The 23,406-nt window shown below is 46.3% G+C and overlaps 2 protein-coding genes and 1 long non-coding RNA gene across 8 annotated transcripts in view; 1 reads left to right on the top strand and 2 right to left on the bottom strand.

The window, feature by feature from the left end:
- Positions 1 to 7,701, bottom strand: part of PLXNB1 (plexin B1) — a 77,270-nt gene extending 69,569 nt beyond the window's left edge. For 4 of the 5 annotated variants that reach the window (XM_063164822.1, XM_063164821.1, XM_063164817.1 and 1 more), the window contains exon 1: positions 7,660 to 7,701. The gene's annotated coding sequence lies outside the window, so the exon portion shown is untranslated. Of the gene's footprint in view, positions 1 to 5,484; positions 5,684 to 7,659 lie in introns of those variants that run through there. The other variant, XM_063164818.1, reaches the window with a different exon arrangement.
- Positions 7,702 to 15,446: 7,745 nt separating this feature from the next.
- On the bottom strand, positions 15,447 to 19,632 carry CCDC51 (coiled-coil domain containing 51). 2 transcript variants are annotated; one of them, XM_063164816.1, is made up of 5 exons: positions 19,614 to 19,632; positions 18,003 to 18,236; positions 17,533 to 17,879; positions 17,062 to 17,226; positions 15,447 to 16,326 (listed from the first exon to the last, which is right to left on the bottom strand). In XM_063164816.1, exons 3-5 carry the CDS (start codon positions 17,848 to 17,850, stop codon positions 15,550 to 15,552), a joined length of 1,260 nt encoding a protein of 419 aa, XP_063020886.1. In that variant the 5' UTR covers positions 17,851 to 17,879; positions 18,003 to 18,236; positions 19,614 to 19,632; the 3' UTR covers positions 15,447 to 15,549. The 2 variants fall into 2 exon arrangements, with proteins under 2 accessions (XP_063020886.1, XP_063020885.1); XM_063164815.1 differs by lacking the exon at positions 19,614 to 19,632 and having other exon boundaries at positions 18,003 to 19,432.
- A 28-nt stretch (positions 19,633 to 19,660) lies between these two features.
- LOC134422592 (uncharacterized) lies at positions 19,661 to 22,330 on the top strand. The gene is made up of 4 exons (XR_010028852.1): positions 19,661 to 19,717; positions 19,794 to 19,849; positions 21,557 to 21,644; positions 22,156 to 22,330. It is a non-coding gene; the product is annotated as an uncharacterized LOC134422592 (long non-coding RNA).
- The last annotated feature ends 1,076 nt before the right edge of the window (positions 22,331 to 23,406 follow it).

Here is a 23,406-nt window from a genome sequence, read left to right as displayed (position 1 = left end):
CATTTGTGTTTTGATGATCAAACAGGCTGTGGCAGCCTGCAGAACACAGTGTCTGTAGTTGTCACTGGAGCACCCATTAGGATCTCACTGTGGAGGAAGGGAAACAGATGTGGCTTTCCAACATTCAGGAAAAGGATGAAACCACAGACCTGGGAGTGCAGGTCATTCTCCTGTAACAGCTTTGCTCAGTGCAGAGCAGCATCCCAGCAGCATCCTGGGACTTGCATGTGGATGCCAAACACCTGCACCAGGCACAGACACAAACCTTTGCTCAGCAACAGAATGCCAAAATGCAAAAGTACTTAAACAGAAATGTTCTTGGGACTGCGTGGGCAGCACCAGCACACAAATTCCTCCCATCCCTGTCACCCACTGGAGGGTAAACACTATTCAATGTTATTTGTCTGTAGCTAATGAGTTTGGCATTCACAGGTCCATGGCAAGAGCTCTGCTACAGCAGGTCTGTGATGGTGGGATGCTCTAGATATATTTGGATGGCTGGATCCAAAATAACACTGTTATGTGATATGTCCATCAGCTTGCCCAATCTTTCCACTCTTCACAATCCTTATTCACAGAGTTCAAGAGAGACAGCTCTCCACAGTGGTGGAGCCTAGTTAAGCACTGTGAACAGTGGCCATTATCAGTATAGGTCATTAAGGAAAGCCTCATGATGCCACCACCCTGTACAGACAGGCATCAGACCCACAATGAAACAGAACAATTCCCTGCAAGACCATCAATGGCAGCGAGCTGTCTGTGTTCTATGCCCAGAAAATGCATTTTAAAAGCTCAAGTATCTACAACAGAACTGCTACTACAACATACAGGAATAACTAAAAAACATAATTAGCAAGAAAGCATGGTTGTCAGAAGCCTTTATGTTTGTGGCACTCTGCTGAGCTTGTTACTGAGGCCACTGACACAGGCTTTCACCTCCCCTGCAGACCAGTTCAGAGGAGAAGGAAGGGGCCATGGTGACTTGGGCACTCTGAGGACAGAGACTTGACTGTCCCAAGCCCAGAGAAAGCAAAACAGGCTAAATGGCTCTTTCATCTGGTCCTGTGCAGCTGCTTATACGGCCACAATGCCAGCAGCACAGTCCCTACTGCCCATCTGTGCTGCTGTGGGAGGTCATCCTGCAGGTACCTGCCCTCTGGGCAGCACAGAGAGCAAGAGCAGCATTTGTATGGCAGCTGCTCTACCCCACCACTCCTTTTCCTTTAGCTCTGCATCATCCCAGCAGTGCTGGGCACAAAGCACAAGCAGACACTCCAGCTCTGGGGCTGCAGCTGCCTGTGACTGAGGCCAAGGAGCGCAGCACATCGAGGCACTCGGGGATGGCAGAGCCTCAGGGGCTGCTCTGCCTTCCTGCCAATTCCAACCCTGCCTTCCTGCCAAGAGAACAAGCTGGTAGCAATCATCCAGGGCCATTCTGAAATTGCACATGCACCTCTGCTGGCTGTCACACATCTGGAGAACAGTTTCTGGTTACAAATCCCCATAAGAGAGGAAAAAATTTAGATCAAAGGAGGAAATAAACAGTACGAGTCAGTGTTACCCGTTAGAGCCTCAGAAGGCACAGCCACACAAGGGAACCACACATCTCCATCACAGCCATGAGAAAGCTGCACTGCCATGCAGGACAAACAGCAAAAAGCCCTTGCAATCTTTGTCTTAAATCTCTCAAGTATCAGGTTGACGTAAAATGCAATTCAAAATACATTTCAGCTAAGGATCAGAACATAAATTCACAAAGGCTGTAGTCGCTCCAGGTACTTCAGCCCTTCTGCAGCCTCATTTAATCAATTTCTATCAAAATGCTGAAATGATCTGGCAAATAAAGCAAGCCCCTGGTTAGTACTTCTCCATTTCCCACAGTGGCACACAGAGATTTCATGCAATTAATTCACTTGCAGATCAGCTTTACCATTCTCTGGGGTAGAATCATTCAGTAGCAGAATGCAATCTGTATTCAAAAAGTCAAGCAGGAAGCGAATAAAGATCAAAATATTGATGTCAGTGCAATTCAAAGGTCCAGGAACTGCTTCTGCACTTGAGATCTCCAGCACACACAACTCCTGGCTACACTAGAAGTAGGAGACAATAGAAGGCAGGTGAGAAGAGTTTATGACTGGTGTGTGGAAGACAGCAAACAGATGATCAAAATTCTCATCACGTGTTACCAAAATGCTCTCACATATGATAATTTCATAATTCACTATCACAATCTTTCCAGCATTTTAAGAAGGTTCAATGCAAAAAAATCTTGGGATCAAGGCTGAAAGTACTAAAGAGAGAGTTGTTTTAGGACCATTAACTAACTCCAAGCTGTCCAAAACCCTACAACAGCTTCAGTGAGGACATTATTTCTCACAAAGCCTGGTCTGGCAGGACCATCTCTGAAGCCATGGTTCCTCTGCTTCAAATATTTTTTGTCTGAAGGACTTCCAGCTGAGCAGAACACTCAGCAGGCAATGCCAGGAGCATTTTCTCAAGCATTGGCTTGGCCAGCTGTCCACAGAGGTTGGCATTTCTTTATGGAAACTAGAGAACCCAAAAATTCTGCAGTGTCTCACACAGCAGGATGAGGGCATGGGCACTTGTAAGCACAGAGAGATTTCAAGAGCACACAACCTCCTGGAGTCAGGATCAGAGGGGGAGACAGGTGGCACTCCAGTTCTTAATGTAACTCCACACAAAGAGCAGGGAAGCCACTTAACCAAACTGGGAAACGATGCAATGCAGGAAAGCTAAAAAAGCAGAGACTGAAACAAAAATCATTTTGAAATTACATACATGGGCAGAAACCCTCAGCTGAAAACACTACTTCTATGTAGTAATTTTGAGAATTATTATAACAGGGTAAGATGTCAAACATACCCATTCTATTTATAGAATGACACGCAATTTAGTCAGAAAACAAGTTTCATCAACATAAATGCTTGAACACAATCAGCTCCCTCCACCTGCACGGTTCCAGGCACAGCCACCCTGCAGGGGAGGGTGGGACACAAGGCCTGCATTCTCCCTGGAGTAACTTCAGCAGCAGGATGAGCCCCATCACTGAGCCTCAATGCCACATTTTGCTGAGATAAGCTGACACACACGTTTTTTTTTTCACTGAAACCCAGAAGCACTGCCTTTAATTTCAGAATTAAGGAAAAGTGCAAAGAGAGGGAGAATGGTGATGATTTGAAATTGTCTGCACCTGCAGATACAAAGCAGCAGCAAACCATTCAGTCAATACCTTACAGCTGTGGATCCCAGAGGCTCACCACAGACTCTGTGTGGGTATCTGGAGCAAGTGGTGACACAATTCCTGAACTCCAGTCCCCAGTACAGAACCAGCCCAGCTAAACCACCGCCAGAAGCAAAGATCAATCCCCTTACAGCCTGTGACACAGGGACAAGAGACTTCCCACACGAGATAGACCAGGAACAGATACAAGTAGCAAGATAAAATTACAGCGTTCAGATACTTCAAGAAGGGAAATGAATTATCATTTTCTAAAAGGGAGTAGCCATGAAGTTGCAAGAATTTTGAGAGCAGCAGCGCTGGTGCAGAGCAGAGCCAGGGGAAACTCAACAGTTCCAGGCTGTTCCACAGTTGAACTTCAGAGCCAAAAGCAAAGCAAAATCTCTCACATTTACCAGGCACAGAAGAAGTGATCCTAACAGTACTTGCAGTTTTTATACTGCAAGCACATCACAAAAGTTCCTGCTCAATTAAAGTCTGGCATCTGGAAATTTCATTAGGATCTGTTTCATTAGAAGATTCATTTCACATTTTGATCAACATCTAAAATGAGATCATACTGACAAAAATTTGTTTTCTGCTTCCTTTTCCCTCTTTCTTTCTTGAGATTGGGAGGCAGGACTTGAAAGTGAAGGTCTAAAATTAAATTCAGGATATTAGAAACTATCTAAAAATTGATTCAATAATAAAACAAAACTAAAGAACCAAACAAAAAAAAAGTAAAAAATCCAAAACAAAACAAACCAACAACAAAAAAATTTACCTAAACTGAAACCATTTGTTTCTTCTTTTTTCTTTCCCTCACAAGCATTGGGAGGCAGCACTTACTTCTAGTTAATGAAAAGAATAACTAAATTGTTTCCTGGAACCTCAGAATAGCTCAGATGTCTTAGTTACTACTTGGCTGAAAAAAAATTATTAGCAGTGAAAACAAGCCCTCAGCATTTATTACTTCAGCAGTTGGGGAGAGGAGGCAGAGCCTCAGAGAGCTCATACCAAAGCACTGTGGTTCTCCCATTAGTCAGGGCTGCATGTTGGTACAGGTTGGAACATCCTCCTTCGTGTTTTTGCACCTTTGCAGCTCTGCAAGTCTGAGCTCCAGCAACTCCAACCCTGGCCAGTTTATTAAGCAGGGGAGCATCTCAGTTATCACTGTGGCAAACCACAGCACGCAGGCTGACTCTTCACCGTGCCAGAGAAAAATGCAGGTAGCAAAACCCCCTCCATGCTGATTTTAGAGAGCCTCCCAGGTTCAGTGTGCCACCAGGAAAGGTCCTGTGGCTTTCACCACTGTGCTGGAGTAAAGAACAGTGCAACACATGAGTTTACTGTTTCCCAATTAAATTAAGCATCTATTCTGCCTCCCAGAACAGCGGTATCATCACAGTCACGAGACTGTGCACGTGCTCCCACTGCCTCAATCGCTTGTTTCTGAAAAACCACATGCAAGAATTTATAGGAATTGTCTTCCAGCACTGAGACAACACCAGACAAAGCTCAAATAATGATCAATATGAATCTTCTCTAAAGACATCATCACAACCATCAGGTCATCAAAGACGCCTCCAGTAACAGGACAGGGAAAATGATACCAGCACAATGAAAGAGCAGCTGGCACATTCCCATAAAGGCAAAAGCAGCCCTCCTGTGGTTTTCATGAACAGCAGAAGATGAATCCTTTCAGATACAGTAATCCTGCAATCAGATACTCACAAGAACCACAAATAAATGCAAATCAAATCCAGGGCTTTAACAGATTATAGGGAATGCAAAGGAGAGTCAGTAGAACGCACGAGACCCCAGCACACAGAGCACAAAGACATTTCTCTGAAGATCCAGGTGAGCAAAAAGGGCGCCAGTCCAAGCCCTGCTTCCTGAAACCAGCTTGTATCTAGAGGGCTAATTCTTACAGGGAAGCAGGCAGGCTCATGCCTCCTCTGACTGCTACCACCCTGCACAGCCTCCAAGCTGGGATGAATCAAAGTCCTATCATCTTCCTCCAAGATGCCCTTGTGCAAGATTGGGAGGGTTCAGCTCAGAGCTTGGCTACAACAAACAATTTGAAGTTTCAGGAGGAAAAAAAAACAACAGCTACAAACGAAAACAGAACAGACGGAGAGGCTGTCAGTGAGGAGAAGAAACTGATGTCCTTGTGAGTTTGCTTTGACAGGCAGCAGGAAGGACTGAGACAGAGAAGATGACAGAAGAGAAATAATGTACACTACCCAATTCAGCAGTAAAGCTTTTCCCAGGAAAAAATCTCAAGCATTTCTGGGGAGTGGCTGCTTCATCTTCTTCTTGTTGTCCTCGTCTGTTGCTCTCCCTCTCCAGCTGACACTGAAATTTACACTGAAAAAGACACCATGTTTCCCTGTATCCATCACTGCTGGCTACAGGAACACTCCAGAAAGCAAACAGCAACAGTGCAGGACAGAAAGTGCCATTAATTTTGTCTTCTGTTGGACAGTGCTGGATAGCACACACCCCACACAGGCAACCTGGGTGGGTGCTTTTTCCTTCAGAGCACACCCAACATACAGCCGGCACTGCTTAATTTGGCAGGCAGCCTCTCTCCAGGCTCACGGGGCCACCTTGGGCAGCAACAGATACTTTTCAGGCTGGTTTAGTCCTTGCAGGCTCTGCTGGCATTGCCAGGAAAGCCCAAGCGTGCCAGCAGCAGCAACACTCCAGCAACAGCCCCGCTTCACACAAAGACTGGCACTGAAGGGAACAGCTCTGCACACTCATTACAGCCTCTGTCAGCTATTCCCTCTGCCCTTATATGGGAACATCCCGTGGCCCCGCTGGGAATATGATGCTGTTGGTGGACATGAAAGGTAAGGCAATACCTGAGCTGTCAGCAGGCAAGGGCAGAATTTTTCTGTTCTGAAAAGCAAGCAGAGTCTTGGAGCCTGAACTCTTTACAGCACTCACATGGGAGAAAGCAGAGATTAAAAGTGTCAACTGCTGACAGTCTGCACCCACCTTTCTCAAGAGTTATGCTGGTGATTTTAATCTTATTAAATATTGTTAATCGTATTACTAACCTAACTCTTTTCACATGTTAGGAAGAAATTTAAAGAGAAAATTCCATATATGACCGTGCTATAGTAAATGCTTTCTGGCCAAATCTCAGTTCAGGGCAAGTCCCTGGCTTGCAGAGTCCAGTTCAGCTGCACACAGGTGTGGATGTGCATAGAAATAGTCTGCTCAGCACCAACCTGCCTACAAGTCACCTTCCCTGCCAGATTCTTCTCAATCCATAACTTGTTTGCTCTCTTCTCCTGTGATTCTGTTAGGCTTTGCTGGCCTCTCAAAGTGACCCTGTTAAAACCTGTGAAATTCCATGCCCCATTTGTAGCAAGGGGAAAACACCAATTTCCCCATTACAATGCAAAACCACTTAGCAAAACACCTCAGTGCATCAGCCTCCCCCTGAATCAGGGTGAATGCTTCCATCACTGGCTTAGCCCCCTGACGTCACACAGACACATCATTAATAAAAGTCATCGATTTCTGCATTTCATACACAAGGCAGAACACTTCTGTGATCCCTGTTCAAAAAGTGAGGTCACAAATGAGCAGATCCCATTCAGCCTCACACAGAATAGAGCACTTGTTTAAGTAAAATACTGACCCCGCTGTTTTACAACACTCAGGGTTGTAAGCCCCTTCCTCTTTGTAACCAGAGCAGCGCTCCAGATACTCTCCCAGGACTACTCCTGCTCCAGACTGCTGCCCTGAGATAAAGCAGCAGCCACAGAAAGTTTAGATTTAAGAAAATAAAGATCTCAAATTGCAACTCCTGGAACACAAAACACACCTGCTCGGAGGGGCCCAAACACTTGCTGCAAACTCTTTCAAACGGAATGTGCTCAAGGTGGAGAACGACATCTGCAGACAGCGGCAACTGCCCGCTCAGGGCGCTCCGAGGAGCGGGGCCAGGGCCGGGCAGCTCCCCCCGCCCGGGCAGCCGGACCCTGGGCGCGGAGCCGCCCCGCACCGAGCCGTGCCCAGCTCCCGGGGGCTCCCCGGTCCCACCGCTCCCGGCAGCGCTACCGCCGCCGGAGGGGCTCGCCAGCCCCGCGCCCGCTCCTGCTGCTGCTCCGGCCGCGGAGCCGCGGGGACCCCCGCCCTGCTGCCCGCAGAGCCAGCCGCGGGCGCGGCTCGGAGCGGGGCTTTCCCGGCCCACCGGAGCCCCTCGCCCCGCCCGGGAGGCGCCGCCGCTCCGGAGGGGCCGCGCCCATCCCCCCACGCGGAGACAAAGCGCGGCCCCCGGGCGGCACCTGCCGCCGGCCGCTGACCCCCGGCAGCGCTTCCCCGCCCCGGGCCGGGCGCGGAGGCGGCAGCAGCAGCCCGCGCATCCCCTCCCCGCGGCCCCGGTGCCCGCCGCCCCTCACCTGCCGGGCGGCCGCCCCGCTCCGCTCCCGCCGCCGCCGCCGCCGCCGAGCGCTGCCCGCACCGAGCCGCGGAGCGCCCGCCCCGCCCCTCTCCCCGCCGGCCGCTCCGCCCCCCGGCCGCGCTCCTCCAATAGCAGCCGTCCGCTCCCCTCGAGGCCCCGCCCCCAGAGTGGCCCCGCCCCGCAGGATCCGGCTGCCCCCCTCCGGCACGAGGCCGGCGGCGAGACCCCATTGGCTGGCGCGGGGAGGGGGCGTGGCCAGCGGCCCCTCCGCGCCCCGGGCCGTGCCCGGGATCCCCATCCCGGGGGCTGGCGGCGGCCGAGGGCTCCTGCCGGTGGGCACGGCCGGCCGAGGGCTCCTGCGCTGGGCACGGCGAGCTCCGCCTGCACCGACCGAGGCCCGGGCAGCGGGAGTGTTCTGCACGTTGCCGCCAAAACGAGTGGCGGTGCCGGCCGGTCCGAGCGCGCGCCGGGGTCCGCGGCGCCGCTGATGAGAGCTGGGCTTAAAGCTGTGTATTTTGGGAGAAATCGCATCGTTTATCTCTCCTCTGCGTTTGCAGCAATGTAACTTTGCGGTCAGGCTCGAGAAGCCTTTGTGCTCGGCTCTCCCACCGGTGAGAGGTGCGGGTGAGCGGGGAGGGCAGCGGGCACCGGGAGCAGAACCCGACAGCGACGGCAAACCCAGCTTGTCCCCTACACACAGCACCGGCAGGCTTAGGCACTGCCCAGCTCCAGCTTGCAGCGTATGTGGGAACCAGCACACGAGCGAGATTAAAGAATGTGACAAAAGCAGAGTTATCTCTAGTTGCAAAACAGCGAAGGACATTCCATTCTGGCTGGAAGTCGGTGGAGACAAAAGCACCATAAAGCAGAAGGGCCTGAAGTGATATGTGTAATATAAACTGACTGCTGGTTTTGTGATTTTTATTCCTGTGAAGCTGGAAGCTCCAGTTATGGGCAGAGCAGAGGCTGGTGCTCTGTGAAAGAGACAAAGGCATTTCTTGCCACTGAGAACTGACTGCATAAAATCCTCTCTCTGAATTAGGGATAAGTTCTGTCAGTGACAGTTCTACAGAGGGACAGAATTAAAGCCCCCATTTTTCTCTCTCACACTGTAACTTCTGTGTTCCCCAGATGTGCTGTGCTCTGCTGTGTTGTTGATCAGTGAATATACAGTTAGTCTAACAACTGACTCGCTATACATGCAGTGACTGGCTGTAAGTACTGGTCATTTGCCTGCTGAGCTGACTGCCAGATGTTTGGCAACCCCAGACAAAAGATGGAGTTATGCCTTGAGCTCCCAGCCACAAACTCTGTGTGGAGGAAAGAAAACATCTCTGAGGATGTGAAGAAGTGATTCAGGAGCTGCAGGTAAAAGCAAACTGAGGAAGAGTGCACTGGCCTGGTTTGTGCAAAGTACAGAATTTGCCTTATGCTGGGGTGCCCATCACTTCTCCTTTTTGGCTACAGATGAAGCTACACATCTCCATTGAAGGCATAATGCTGCTCTGAAAGTCTGAATCGGGCTTTCCTCCCACGTTCATTTCTGACATTTCAGAGGGACATAGTTGGTACAAATCCCACGTTCAGAAGTGTCATTAAACATCTACTGTCTTTGTTACAATACATCAGTCTCTCTGACTCCCAGCCCCCAAATTTTATGAAGGGAAAAAAATATCTGAAAGTTTAGAGATGCTGAACAGTCCCCAGGATCTGGCAGCATGACCATGCTCTCCCAAAGGAAGGATTATTTCAGTGGCAACTGCTGGCTGCCTCTCTGGACCTTTGCTCCTTGGTTATGCTGTGTGCAGAACCCGTGAGGGCTCCCATGAGGAAATGATCCCTTACTTGTTCTTATCCCAGCACAGAAAAAGCCATCCTATTACCACACCCCACTCACTGAATCCCTCTTTAGCTTCGGGCTCACAGAATTATCATCTCACTAATCAGACACATTTTAACTGCACTGAAATTGCATCTGCCGAAATCCAGTTTTGGTGACTAAGAGCATTAAAAAAAAAACTCTAACTTTTCTTTGCTCCAGCCCATTCCTGAGTCAAAACACTAATCCCCTTTGTGCCTTTCCTCCAGAGCCAGTCCCAACCTGCAGCCCCTTCTGTCTGGTAAAAAACATCTGCAAGCTTCACTTAAAAAGCAGCAAAAACCCCTGTGAGAGCACATTTGAAAGGAGAGGCTTTTGCTTCTGTCCCATGGCAGGGTTGGTGCAGGGAGCTGGAGACAGGGCCTGCCTTGGGAGCAGGGCAAGAAGAGCTTCTGTGCACTTTAGGGATGTTACAGTGCCCCCCTCCCGCCCCTCATACAGCCCTTCTGAGAGACAAGGGTGGTGTAAAACCACTGTGGGATTAACCATTTTCCCTCCTGGGAAGAGTTTTTATCAGTCTGCACAAAAATTTAGCAGTTCTTAAATAAACCCAAACAAATAAATCAAACCCTAGAGAAAAAGCTAATTCTCAAACATTATACAACTGAAAATGGTGTCACAAAAGAGCAAACATTTTGAAGAACAAATAAAAACAATTTTTGATTTCCATTTGTTCAGAAGGTTTGCTTTGTTGTGTTGTTTTTGGTATATTTAAATCCCTAAAGGATCCTTTTCTGTAAAAACTCTTGTTAATGTCTGGTTCTAAGCAGGTTGGCTAAGTTTCTTACGTAACTATTATGATAATCACAAGGCAAGCAGCTGCTTATGCTCCTTTTGATTTCTTTCTTGCTCTTCCTCCCCTCCAAGCAGGGGATGAGACAAGTTAAGGAAGTCACAAGGGGTATGTGAATACTGTCTATAGCTTCTGGGAATAAAGTGTATTTAGAGCAGTAACTCAGGGACCAGCTGAAGGTTAACTACATCTGCCCTACTTCATATCTGACTCCATTCCTTTCAAGCTTCCAGTTATCAGAACATTCAGAAACAGCATTAAGGTATTTGTTATGGCCATTTGGGCATCTACAGATCTGCTGGCAGCAATCTGTTGATGATTAAGGATCTGATTTTGAGTAAAAAATAGCCAACACCCCAGAACCTGCAGGGGAAGAGCAAGAGACTGAGCACACACCTATTTGCATAGGTTTGCCTTCCTTCCTGCAGAACACAGCAAAACAAGCTTGGGATGCTCGTGGCAATCCCTTTATCTTGGAGCTCTGCTGCTTTGTTTAAGCACAGACCTTCTCAGATCATCCAGCTGCCGAGCACCAGAAATCTCACTTCTCTTTGCTTTAGGAGTGAGGTCATGAATGTAACTTCCTGGCAAAAATCTGGCAATAAAATACAGTTCTAAATATAATATGGACAAATCCAGCATTGTCTGCCTTTTCCTAGCTCACAAACCTCATTCCTACAGCAAATCTCAAACCTTTTTCTGAGGTAAACAGGACATCTCTACCACTCCTATGCTCCACAAAGAGGGAAGTATTTGTTTTTAGAAGGCATGTTGTGAAAGGAACTGTCTTTTCCAAACAAACAGATACAAATAAATCAACAGGAGCACCTGCAACTTCCGACCAGGATCCTAGAATGTTGGAACATTCAAAACCCAAATAGTAATAAATAAATAAATATATATATATATGTATATCCTGATTGTTACACTACATCTAACTGCTTTTGTCCTGTCTTCTTAAGCAACATTTTCTGGTTCTTTCATGAGTTGAAGGAAGGGCAACTTTTCTCTTCAGAATGCACCTACTGTTAGAAGTCTGCAGTGACCTCATTCACAGTTATTTCCATAGCCACAAGCTGTTTGCTTTTGAGTTACTGGTGGTTTCTCAAGGAGCAGTAAGAACCCAAAATAGCTTAGCAAGGGCCAAGCTCAGGCCACTGCCACCCATTTTTCTATAGTTAATATCTATCAAAGGGCTTCCTGTTGCTCTTACCAGGTTCTCCTAACTCAGCTTCTGTGTCCTGCCAGACAGAGGAACTAATCTGAATGAGCACTGCCTTCCTCTGACCTGCACACAGCACCCAGCTCAGTCCTGGGTAGGATTTTGCAGCCACCATCGCCCTCAGATGAGCACTGGGGCCCAGGGCTGAACCATCCTGCCTAGAGAGGTCTTTGCTCACAGAGTAAGTATTCAAGTCTCCAAAGGCCTTACCAAGCAGAAATTACTCGTTGAAGAAAGGATGGGCTGAGAGACCTCATTCCAAAATGAAAACTCAGCTATCTATTATAAACCTTTTTAATAACCCAAAGGTATGCAGCAGAACAACAGAATGCAGGTTGGTGTGTGTGGTTTTCTTGGTTGGGTTTTTATTTGAGGGGGGGATTTTTTTTGTGGTTTTTTTTTTGTGTGTTTTTTTTTTTTTTTTTTTTTTTTTGGTGTGGTTTTTTTTTGTGTGTTTTTTTTTTTTTTTTTTTTTTTTTTTTTTGTTTTTTGGGGGTTTTTTTGGTGGTTTTTTTTGTTTGTTTGTTTTTTTTATGTTGTTTGTTTTTTTTTTGTTTGTTTTTTTTTTTTGTTTTACTAGAATAGACCTGAAGAGCACAGGCAAAAAGTATTCACTTAGTCCTGGCTGAATCATCAGTAAACATGCACTGAGATGTCATGTGCTTTATAAATCACTGCTGCAAATGTACCTGAACTGAGGTGAGCGCCCAGGTGAGCACCCCCTGTGCAGCTGTGCTGGTTTTGTTCAAACTCCTGTATTTGCTGCCTGTGTTACCATGACAAAGGTTTAAGCACAAAGCACAAAACAGATTATACATACAGTCCATGTTCTAGCATCCTCCTGGATATTGCCTTCAGCCAGCCCAGGCAGAGCTGCCACTGCTGCAGCCACACCTTCTGGCTTTGGGGTGCACATACAGTGCAGTGCCAAGCTACACATTTAGATCATTGCCACAATGAAGTGATGATTAATCCAGGATTGAGGGAATACATAAATCTTCTCTTCTAATTATTATATAGTCACAGTTAATTACAAGGGTTTTTCCCTAATTGAAATTATTCTGCTGTCACTTCACATAGGAGGATTTAGCGAGGAAGAGCAGAACTAAGTGAGCCATGGTAATTATTGTAACACAGAGCTCTGCCAGCTGCACACAGGATCTGCTCCTGAGTCTTCACAACTTCCTACAAATGACCAGTTATTTTCATCTTGATACATACACCTTGCAGCTCTTCTCAAATTTCAGGTGTTATTTCAAACAATCGTTTATTACAGATTTGTTTGCTACTGTTCATTGACTCTTCATACAGTCCTTGACTGACTTTTTCTTCCTGTAACTACACATAGAGTTAAAGCTACAAACTATCATAATACTCTCTTTAAATGGGTAAAAAGCAGATTTCTTTAGAACAATAAACAGCTCTCAGTTTTGTATTCTCATTTGTTGTACACAAGTTTAGCCTCAGACCTCTGCTCGTTTTTGATGCCACTGAGTACAATTCAGTGAGTGCTCCCTGGCTTTCAAGTTTAGCTGCCTACCCTTCAGCATTTAAAAAACATGCTGATATACACAATCTACATGTTCAGTGATGTCAAATAAAAAATTCAGCCAGTTATAGTAAGGGGGGCCAAGTTTATGTAGTTAAACTCAAAAAATACCCCAAACCCCAAGCCAGAACAAAATTTTCAGTGTCTAGTGTGGCAAATTACAAATAGAACTGTGGTACTAGTCCTTCCCTTAACTACAGTTGTCTGATTTTCGTCAAGCTCCTGCAAGAAATATAACCTGTAAAAATATTTATGAAATTATGAAATATTATAAATTTGAAAAGTTCTATTGATCTGTATGCACACTTCTTGATACAGATAAGTGTAAGGGAATTTTTATCCCAGTTCTGAAGCCAGCAGATCAAACTGCTTCCCTGATAAATACTTGTTACTCACTTCACATTCTAAATAATCAATGCATAAATCAGCAGTGGCACTTCCCAAAAACACCTTTTGCACTTTCATTTCTCTTACAGGTAGTGAATCATCAAAGATCATTCCTCACATTGTTTCTTTGTTCTGTCATTAGCACCCAGCGATACCAAATGAAGGTGGTGCCACAAGATCCTGTCCCGAAGATGTTGCAGTCTCAGGAGCTTGCAATCAAAACTTCAAACTCTCTGAGACCAGGAGAAAGTCCCACCACACCAGACAGGGGAGTTGCTCACACAAAGATTACAGCATGGAGTGAGCACGCTGCTCCTTTGTCTGCAGAGGTCCCACAGAAGTGCCTGTGAAGCAGGAGTTCCACGCTGGATTTGCCTATCTGCTGCCATCACAGGGAGAAAACGATCTCTTATCTGAGCCATAGCAGAAACCTTGTGTGAGGCCACACACAGATACTGATGTTTAACTGCTCAGGCAAGTGTTTAGCCTCAATCAGCCAATTTTCATCCTTCCAGGAAAAACAGGCAGCTGGACCTTTCACTTCTTTCCAAATATTATTTTGTAGTTTGTGTCTACTGCTGCTAATGTACTGGCTTAAAAGCACCTGCTGTAGAGTAACATTTCAATTGCCAGGTAGGACAAGATTAGGAAAAAACCCCAAAACAACAAACCTGGAGAAAGTTCCAATGAGATACGAGCAGGATAAGAAAGTGATTGCTCCATAGATGATTGCTAAAACCACAAAATACTTTGGGAATGACAGGTTGAGGAGGCTGCAGAGAAAGCATAATTGGCTTATATTGTCAGAATAAACACCATCATACTTAATACAGCTCTGGATCTGAACCCTTTCCCTCTTTCCCTGCCTGAAGGGACATGGAGATATCAATAACAGAGCTGAAGGTTTAGAAAGTTTTGGATACTTCATGACAAACCATCCTCAGAAAAGGTTACCTTGTGTAGCTTCAATGTATTTTAAATTCATCATCCAGCTGTTTGTTAAGATAACTCCTAATGATTTTGAATGAACAAATGGCAAAACTATGCAGAAATAAAGAGCAAAATACAGAGAATTATACATGAGGCATTTAAATCAACAGAGCAAAGGAGTAATTGGAACAGGAAATCACAAATGCAGCTCTAGAGTGAAAATCACTGTATATTTAATCAGTTGTATCATGTCCATCTTGAGGTTCTGTCACTTGGTCCAGTGGAGGCCACAGTGGTGAAGATGTAGTAGGAGTTCATGGTGTCCTGGAGGAGAAGGAGGTGACAGGGGAACAGTGATGGCTCTGAGGGGATGCAGGACTTGGGGGGCTCACCTCAGCTCAGTTCTGGCACTGTGCAATGGAGAAAGACTCCTCCTTGTGCCCACACCTGGAGGAGAGGGGCACAGTGGGCATGGAGGGACACCAGTTCATGGGCCAGGCCCCCAAACCTGTCTGTCCCAGCAATAAATGTGTCTGAACCCCAGAATCTCAAGGGGTCTGGGAGGTGGCTGGGGGCTGCAGGGTGGCTTGGGGCTGGGGACAGGGATCTGTGGGTCAGGGTACCCAGGATTTGTACCTGATTACACTGCAGGGCTTGTCCTGGGCTACTGGGGACACTGGGGATGCAAACTGGGGACCACTGGGGTGAGTTAGAGCCTGATGGGAACAACTGGAACCACTGTGGGGTGATGTGGGACACTGGGAGCAAGCAGGGATACAACTCAGGGTCTGAAGGGGCTGTTCTGGGCCTCACAGATGCAATTTGGGGTTGAAAGGGGCATTTTGGGTGCTGTTTTGACACACAAGACTAGACAGGAAGAGTGACACAGTGAATGAAATGAACAGATCAAGCTGTGGCATTTCCTTTGCTTGTTAAAAAGCACAGTGTGACAGAGACTTGACATGGAGCCTGCAGCAGTAATGGACTAAGGCTTTTCAAGTATTTCAAATATACAGGAGAAGGCATAATGAGAAACACTACAGCAGCTTTATTTGGACTTGTACTCCAGGTACTCAGAGTGCAAGTTTACCTTTATTAAACTACTAAGTTGTGGCAATTAATTAGGGATCAGTTCCCTTTCAGGATGATATAGAGTACAGGCAGAGTAATGGCAAACATAGCACATGTCAGTGCAGTGCTGTAAATAGAACTTCTCTTGATTTGTGTTTCCAGTCTCCGCTCGGTATCACACAGCTCCAGAATCACATCTCTCACAGCAGCAGCCTGGCCCTTGCCCTCCCCTGCAGGCCTTGGCATCACTCTTTCTGTAGGTCGGGACTGGATGGCCACTCTGACACTCTGCAGCTCCGACAGCACCCGTGTGATGCTTTCCTGCAGACTGTTAAACTGCTGCTGTAAACTCCCCAGACATGAACTGACTTGTTTAATGTAGTTTAGCTGCTCATTTAAAGGCATTAAAAGAGAATCTATTTTTATGGAGTCATTCCTGGTTTCCCTAGTTAACAAAGCCCCTTCTTTCCCTCCCTTCGATGCTGTTGTTTGCAGCACCTTTTTTAGGTCTTCTATGACATCACTGAGATCTTTCTGCTGCAAGTAATGGCTGGAGGCCTGTTCTTTGATGGCTTCTTGTAAATTTACTGGGCCCTTCTGTGCTTCAAGCACCAAGACCTTCAATTCTTGCAGCCTTACACGATTGACATAGGTGGAACCAAGGACACCTATAACAGCTCCCAGCACAGAGCCAATAATAGACCAGTTCTTTGTTTTTTCAGCTCTTGTGCGTTCCTTCTCGTGGCTTTCCCTGACAGCTGCAGAGAAGAGAGAGAACTTTTCTCTCTCAGATTCTTCTGCATTTAAATATGCAGCTCGGTACCTCTTCTCTTCCTGCAAGAAATAGAGTGATGAAAAGAGAAGGTATAATATGAAGCTATAAAGTCTATACTAGAGGAAAAAATCCAAACCAACTCCCAAACTCCAGTGCAGGTGAAGGAATGGAAATTGGGAACATCTATTAGTAGTTTCAGAAATTTTCCCTTGACTCTGGGATTTTCTTTATTAATCCTACTTAAGTCAATGAGGCATCATTCTAAGTCTGAGAAATGGAAAAGGTTATCAGGAATCACAGCTGAAGATCTTGTACATGAGAATCTGCCATGTGATGATAGCAAATGGGTATGAGTGAGCAAGGTCTTTCACTCCCCATAATGTTCACTGTTTCAGCCCTGCTAACTTCTCCAGACACCAGCAGAAAGCAGCTGAGAGAACTTCCATGGGTTAGCCAAAAAAGAGTTTCTCTCATTGCATGGAGAGTTAATTAATCGAACGGCAGCTTTTTCTTAACTACTCATGTACAGGTCACCACTACAACAATTAATTATCTAGGCTCATTATCTTCAGTTTGATTCTCCAAATTTACTACTCTACTTTTCCATTAACATATAAAATTTGCACAGGGGATCAAACCATTGATAACAACTAAGTAAAACAACCACCCTAAGAAATTAACTGTGATCACTTCAGGGCTGAACTGCATCTACAAAAACAATCAATCACTAGTGGAGGAAACAAAGCACACAAATTTTCAACACATTCACCAATGCTTAAGTACCAACAAATTACCTGCAGCAACCTGTGTTCCAGAGTAGCCAGTTCTAAATACTGGGTGTCATCCCGAGAGACCCTGTCTAAGCGATCCCGAATTTCCTTCAGTTTAATCTGTTGGGCTTCTACATTTTCACGAGCCTCTCGAACTATCCCTCGAGCTATCATAAAGACATTTTCTGCCTGAGAAGAAAGAGCATTTATTTTAGAGACTTACTACCATACAGACCTAAATTGCTAATTATATATAATTCTTTTTCTTGTGGGGGGAGGAAAAAAACCACCAACAAAATAAAACACACTCCATTTCAATTCAGAGGATAAGCTCTATTTACTACATGCATAGCCTAGAACACATTCACAGTACCTGCACAGACAGCCAAAGCAAAAAAAAGACAGAATTCTCCTTGGATAACCTTTTCTACCTCAGACAGTGTTTATGCTTCATACAGCTCTATTTTAAAAATTCCACATTATCTCCATCTTTACCTCTGTCACTTTTCCCTGAGCCTCTCGAACTTCATTGATTCCAACAAATTCTTCGTATCTGTCCCACCAATTCCTGCACGTTGCAGACACTTTTTGGAGGGAGTTTTTCCCCATAGCAGTCCCAGATTCTGTGATGCGATGAAGGAGACCCATGGCCATTTCCACTGCAGACTTGGCTTCGGGCCTCTTGGGCGCCGATGGGCAGTAAGTCCTCACCACGTGTAAATTCACTTTGGGACTCCATTTCAGCAATGAATGGTGATACTGCAGACCACAGGACACTGAGGATACACTTGATTTGTATTTCATAGGCCCCATGTCTTCAATTTAATTACTAAATAAAAGTGCTATAAGGAGAAGAAGAGAAGTTATTGAAGCATGGCTGATTCGTAGCTCTTCAACTACAAGTGTGCCAAAACAAATCAATTCAAGAATGGATAAACCACTGCTACTTTTACATCACTGCTCACCTAGAGAATTTTCCAAAATTTTCAACAAAGTGCAATTGTGCCACAGATTCCTGATTTTCTGTTAGGAAGTACTCCCACCATGCTTCATGCTTCTTGACTACTAATTCACCCACGGCGTGAGCAGCGATCATGTGCAGATCCAGGAACAGCAGGAGTAACTTCAGAGAAATTCAGTGCTTCAGCAGAGCAGTGGCTGCACAACGTGGTTTGTGCCTCAGGTAGGTACTCACAATTCTGCAAAAGAACAGAAAAGGAAAAAAGGCAGAGAGGGGACAAAATCTTGATAAAAAAAGAAGTGTGGCTGGATCATTCTCTTTATCTACATTGCACAGACACAGGAAGTGCTGAAGGATGCAAAGACAAAAACACAAAGGACATAGGGAAAACCCAGAAGTTCTGAACCGAATACAAGTATTCCCATGAGACTGCCTACAAAATAATAAACCAGGACCAGCCACAAGGATAGAAAAATCTCAGGGAATGAACGCACAGCATTCTAACACACAGGGCTGCATCTTAAAATGAGCTTAAAATTCTTGCTTACTCTGCAAAAGCAGGCTGCTAGTTATGGTTTATTGTCTACTGATTTTAAATATGATCTTAGAATTTAACCGAGGCACGTTATTCTAAAAACTAGAAACTGGAGAACTTTTCAGTCGGGTTTTATATGAAATTTGAGTATGACTATATTAGATTTTGACTAATATAATATGAAAACATAAATTACTGAGAACACTTGATAGCTGCTGCATATTTTAAAAAATTATTTAAAACAGATTTCCTTGTTAATTTTAGGTGGTTAATCCAGGCATCTCCACAAAAAAGTACTGAAACAGCTGGAAAAATTCTGACCACCACAGGTTCATTCCCCTGCTGACTAGTTCTAACAACTAATAATAACACCAAGTGGCATTATGAAAATCTTACCAGTTGTTTTACATGCATAACATGTAAGATCAAACCCACAAGAACATGGAAATGAAAGAAGTTCTCTCTCCTGCCAGCATCACTCACACATCTCCTGTCAACAGCAGTGTTGAACACCTACTCTGCATTGCAGGCCACAACAAACATCAATTCAATTTTGTCTGTTCCAGAGTGCCAAATTACCCTCTCTGAATTGCATTACTTCCTGAAGAGTTTAACCTAATATTCAGGGTACTGGAGAATAGAAAAAAAAAAAGAGGAAGAAAGTTGAGATTTGAAGAACTTCTATGCATGCAGTCACAGACTCTGACGAACGTGATCTCAGCCTGAGCTTAGAGGACACAAGAAAGTTGTGACAGCTTAACCTGACATTACGTGCCTGGTTCCTCTGTTGCCTCCCTCGCAAGAAGCATTTTCTCTGCCTGCCGTCTCTGACAAACACACTCCCAAAAGCTGCCGCGCACGGAGCCGGTGCCCAGCGGGACCGCGCTCCCGCCTCCCGCAGCGCTCCCGCGCCGGGCCGAGCGCAGCCCGGCGCTGCCGAGGCGCCCCCGCATCCCGCCGCCGGCTTCCTCCGCACCACCGACCCCGTCCCTGCCCGGGGGCCCTTCCACCGACCCGGCCGAGCCGCCGCTCCCCTCCCGGCCGGCCCCGGCCCCGGCCCGGCCCCGCCGCGCCCCGTACCTGCCCCGGCCCGGCGGCGGAAGCGGCGGCGGCGGAAGCGGCGGCGGAAGCGGCGGGAGCGGCGGGAGCGGGCGGAGCGAGCGGAGCCATGTCGGGCCGGGAGGGTAAGGCCGGGCCCGGGGCCGCCGGTGCCGCCTGCCCGGCCCCGCTCGGCCCTCACTGTCCCCTCTGTTTTTGCAGGCGGCAAGAAGAAGCCGCTGAAGCAGCCGAAGAAGCAGACGAAGGACCTGGATGAGGTAGGGCGGCGGCAGAGCCCCGGCGGCGGCGGGAGGGAGGGAGCCGGCGGGCCTGGCTGCCCGGGGTTCCTGCTGACATTTACAGGAGCAGGCAGTGACAGGACGAGCGGGAACGCGATCAAAGTGGAAGAGAAGCGGTTTGGATTAGATATTAGGAAGATATTCTTGCGTGTGAGGGTGGTGGGTCCTTGACACAGCCCAGAGAAGCTGTGGCTGCCCCATCCCTGCAAGTCTTCGCTTGGACGAAACTTGGAGTGACCTGGGCTTGTGGAAGGTGTCTCTGCCCATGACGGGGCTTTGGAACGAGATGATCTTTAAGGTCCCTTCCAACCCAAGCCATTCTGTGTTTCTCTGATGCCATGATGACATCCCGCCCGTGTTCCACTATGCTGGTGGATGCAGCAGATGCAGAAGCGTCAGACTGAGAGCTGAGCTCGGTCAATCACTGCGGCCCCTGGGATTATTGTGTAGCTTGGATGAATTAAGTACTAGTGAATGTATTAAATTATGTACTAGTGAATTGCGTGTTAGAGATACTCTGAACTCTTACATTTAAGTATGGATGTCAGCTGCTATTTCTGTGAATAGTGCATGATGGATGAGGTGCCACTGTTTGGAAAAAGGCAAATACAATACCTCTTTGAAAAAGAAAAAAAATCATAGCTTTCTAAATAAGCTTTATTGTTAAAGAAATGGTAGAACTAATAGAGTGTTTACAAGGATGCAAGTTAGAAACATTTGTGTGTCAAATGATGTAATATTTATTTTTGTCTCAGCTCTGCAATACTGTGAGCACTTGGGAACAACACATTGCAAGAAAAACCCCACAGAAGTGGATAGATGTGAGGGATTGATTTACTAGGAAAGACACATTAGCCAACTGGGGACAGGAAAACCTGGAGAGAGAAACAGAATATTCTGTTCTGTGAGGGGTAGGTAGGGGAAGTAATATGGTTACATTGCAGCAAGGGAGGTTTTAATGAAAGAAGAGGAAAGCTTTGCAGTTGTAAAGATGAGCCACAGACTGGATTGGTGAAGAATCTGCGGAATCTCAGTTGTCAAGGTCCTCAGTTCAGTTTCCCCAAAGTCCTGAGTGCCAAGTTAAAAATCTGGGTCCTTTTCAGCCTTGGTGTCTGTGAAGAATGTGTATTTAAGGGACAGAGTATGTCTGACTTCTGGATTTGGAGGCCCATCCAGCAAGGAGGCTCAATAGCTGCCTTGCCTGCACTATTTGCCAGCAGTCTCATTAGATTGCTTGGAATTAATACAAATTTATTAAACCCAGCAAAAATGATATATATGAGAGAGGGTTTTTTTAAAAAAATATGCTTTTACTTTAGCCTTACTTTATTTACATTCTTTATAGCCCAAATGTTTTTGTTAGTGCCTGTGTGCTGGGCTTCAGGTGTCACTGAGGGTATGTTCATGATTGGTGTTAGTGCAAACATCTATCAGTCAGAGGAATCATAATCTCAGAATGAAAAATAATTCCAGAAAGACCAAACATACAGAGTTAAAGTTCAGTTTGTGGTCTTAGTGATAGTTTTGCAATATTCTGCATATTTAGCATTATTCAGCCATCCTGCCTCGGTCCAGTCAGGTGTTTGTTGCTGCTGGAATAGTACATTTGTTTTTCATTACTTCTCAGTTGTTTTTGAATATTTATGTGGAAGAGACGTTAAAAAATGCTGCTGTTCTTTCCTTCAGACGGATCTGGCATTCAAACAAAAACAGAAGGAGGAGCAAAAGAAACTTGAGGAGATGAAAGCAAAAGCAGCTGGAAAAGGGCCCCTGGGTAAGTGAGGTGCCATCCTGGCAGGAGAAATGGGGGTCTTGCTGGCTTCAAAAATGTAATGGTTTTGCTTGACAGACATAAAAAGGGAGGTGCCTCTGGGTTACTTGACATAGATAAATAAGTTGATGGCAGGTACAGATGATATGAAACAAACAGAGGCTATTTCTTTTCTACGCATTTTCATCCCCACATGATGCAGGTTCTGGTTCAGCAGGCAGATCACTGTGTCTGGCACCCTGGTATGTGCAGGGACATTGCTCCTTTTTTTTTAGCACACCGGTCTTTTCTTTTCAGATGTATTACATGTAGGCATTTTCCACAGTCCTCCAAGTTTAAAAGATCCAGTGCTTGTCCTCTGAGAGGATGAATTTTTTAATTATAAAAAACAATTCACCAGTGGGAACCAGGGCTGTGCAGGCTGTCTGATGGGGGGATTCAGCTTCATGAGGAACTGCATTTGGAGCTAAGCTCTGTCACGGTCACCTAACAGCTGTGTTGTTTCTTTTGGCAGCCAGTGGTGGAATAAAGAAGTCTGGCAAAAAGTAGCTTGATCAAACTGCAGGGTATGAAGTGATCAAGTTACTCAATGGACCTGCAGACTTCAGAGAGTCTTGAAAACAGTCTGTCATTTGGGAAACATTGTACATTTTGTTTAGTCACAATAAATCCTTTTTGTTAAGATGTGATACTTTCTCTTTACTTGTAGGTTTTGTTTAAAAAATGGCATTACTGTTTTATACCAGAAATGAAACTTTTACTGAAGACCATGTGTGTCCTTGTGCAGCCTGAGTGCCTCTGGTCATTTGTTAGTCATTTGTGAGAATAAATTTCAACTTCTCCTCTCTTTTGACTGTGGAGTCAGGGCCTGAGTGTTAAAATCTGCAGAGTTTTATTTTGCAGGCTTATGTTTAGCTGCAGTTGTCTGAGATGTGGCTATAGCAGGGTGTGCTCTCCCAAGAGCTCTAAGTTTTCTTTAAACAAAAGTTGGGTTGTACTTCCATCCCCAGCACCTTGGGGCAGCCACTCCAAAACAACTCCTTCCTGTGTTCCTCCTTGGGAGCACTGCAGTGCCCTGTAGTCCCACTGCCTGCTGAACATACACTTGCCTTTGTCCTACAAATTGTCACTGCACCGTTTTCCTGAGCCACATCTTGACATCACAGCTCTGTCACACTCATGGGATGCCTTTGGGGTGGAGAGGGGAGGGGAGCAGGAACTGAATTCACGTAATGAATGGCACTGACTGAACATTGGTTATGGAGACTTGAAGGAAGGAATGTGCTGTTCCCAAGGTGGGACTTACAGAGGAAAGAATCAATTCAAAGGCCTTATTACTGAAGAGAAATGGTGATACAGAGAGTGTTCCTGCTGTCAGGCAAGGCAGCTGTTGGCTGCAGAGGGGGAATGGCTTCTGAGAACAGCGAGACTCTTGGGCTGCAGTGGCACGGGGGAGTTACATGGGAAATCTGGGCCTGCACAGTCTGGGCTCCTAAGGAAGAGAGCGCAGATGTTGGGTGTTCACTGCACAGCGTGCTACTAAGAGGGTTTCCTTGTTAAAAGACATTTTTAAAGGACTAGAGGCGTTTCCTCCTTCCTTCTGAAACGCGAGGCTCCGTTTCAGCAGGGTGGGAAGGGGGGGTGCCCTGGACGCCTGGGAGCGTGAGGCGCAGGCCTTACCGTGCCATCAGCCATGCCGAGGGCGGCCGGCAGCGCCCCTGCCGCGGGGTGGGACCGGGACCGGGACCGGGACCGGGGTCGGGAC

The sequence above is a fragment of the Melospiza melodia genome, chromosome 10 (assembly GCF_035770615.1).
Source record: "Melospiza melodia melodia isolate bMelMel2 chromosome 10, bMelMel2.pri, whole genome shotgun sequence".
Taxonomy (NCBI): domain Eukaryota; kingdom Metazoa; phylum Chordata; class Aves; order Passeriformes; family Passerellidae; genus Melospiza; species Melospiza melodia.
This window is presented reverse-complemented; position numbering and strand designations above follow the sequence as displayed.

What these genes read in the sequence shown, in the direction of transcription:
- CCDC51 (XM_063164816.1), bottom strand. Translation starts at nt 17,850, where the DNA reads ATGGGGCCTATGAAATACAAATCAAGTGTATCCTCAGTGTCCTGTGGT. An exon ending in CTCAGGGAAAAGTGACAGAG is followed by an intron (nt 17,227 to 17,532) that starts GTAAAGATGGAG and finishes CTTTCTTCTCAG; the next exon opens with GCAGAAAATGTCTTTATGAT. An exon ending in TGGAACACAGGTTGCTGCAG is followed by an intron (nt 16,327 to 17,061) that starts GTAATTTGTTGG and finishes TATTTCTTGCAG; the next exon opens with GAAGAGAAGAGGTACCGAGC.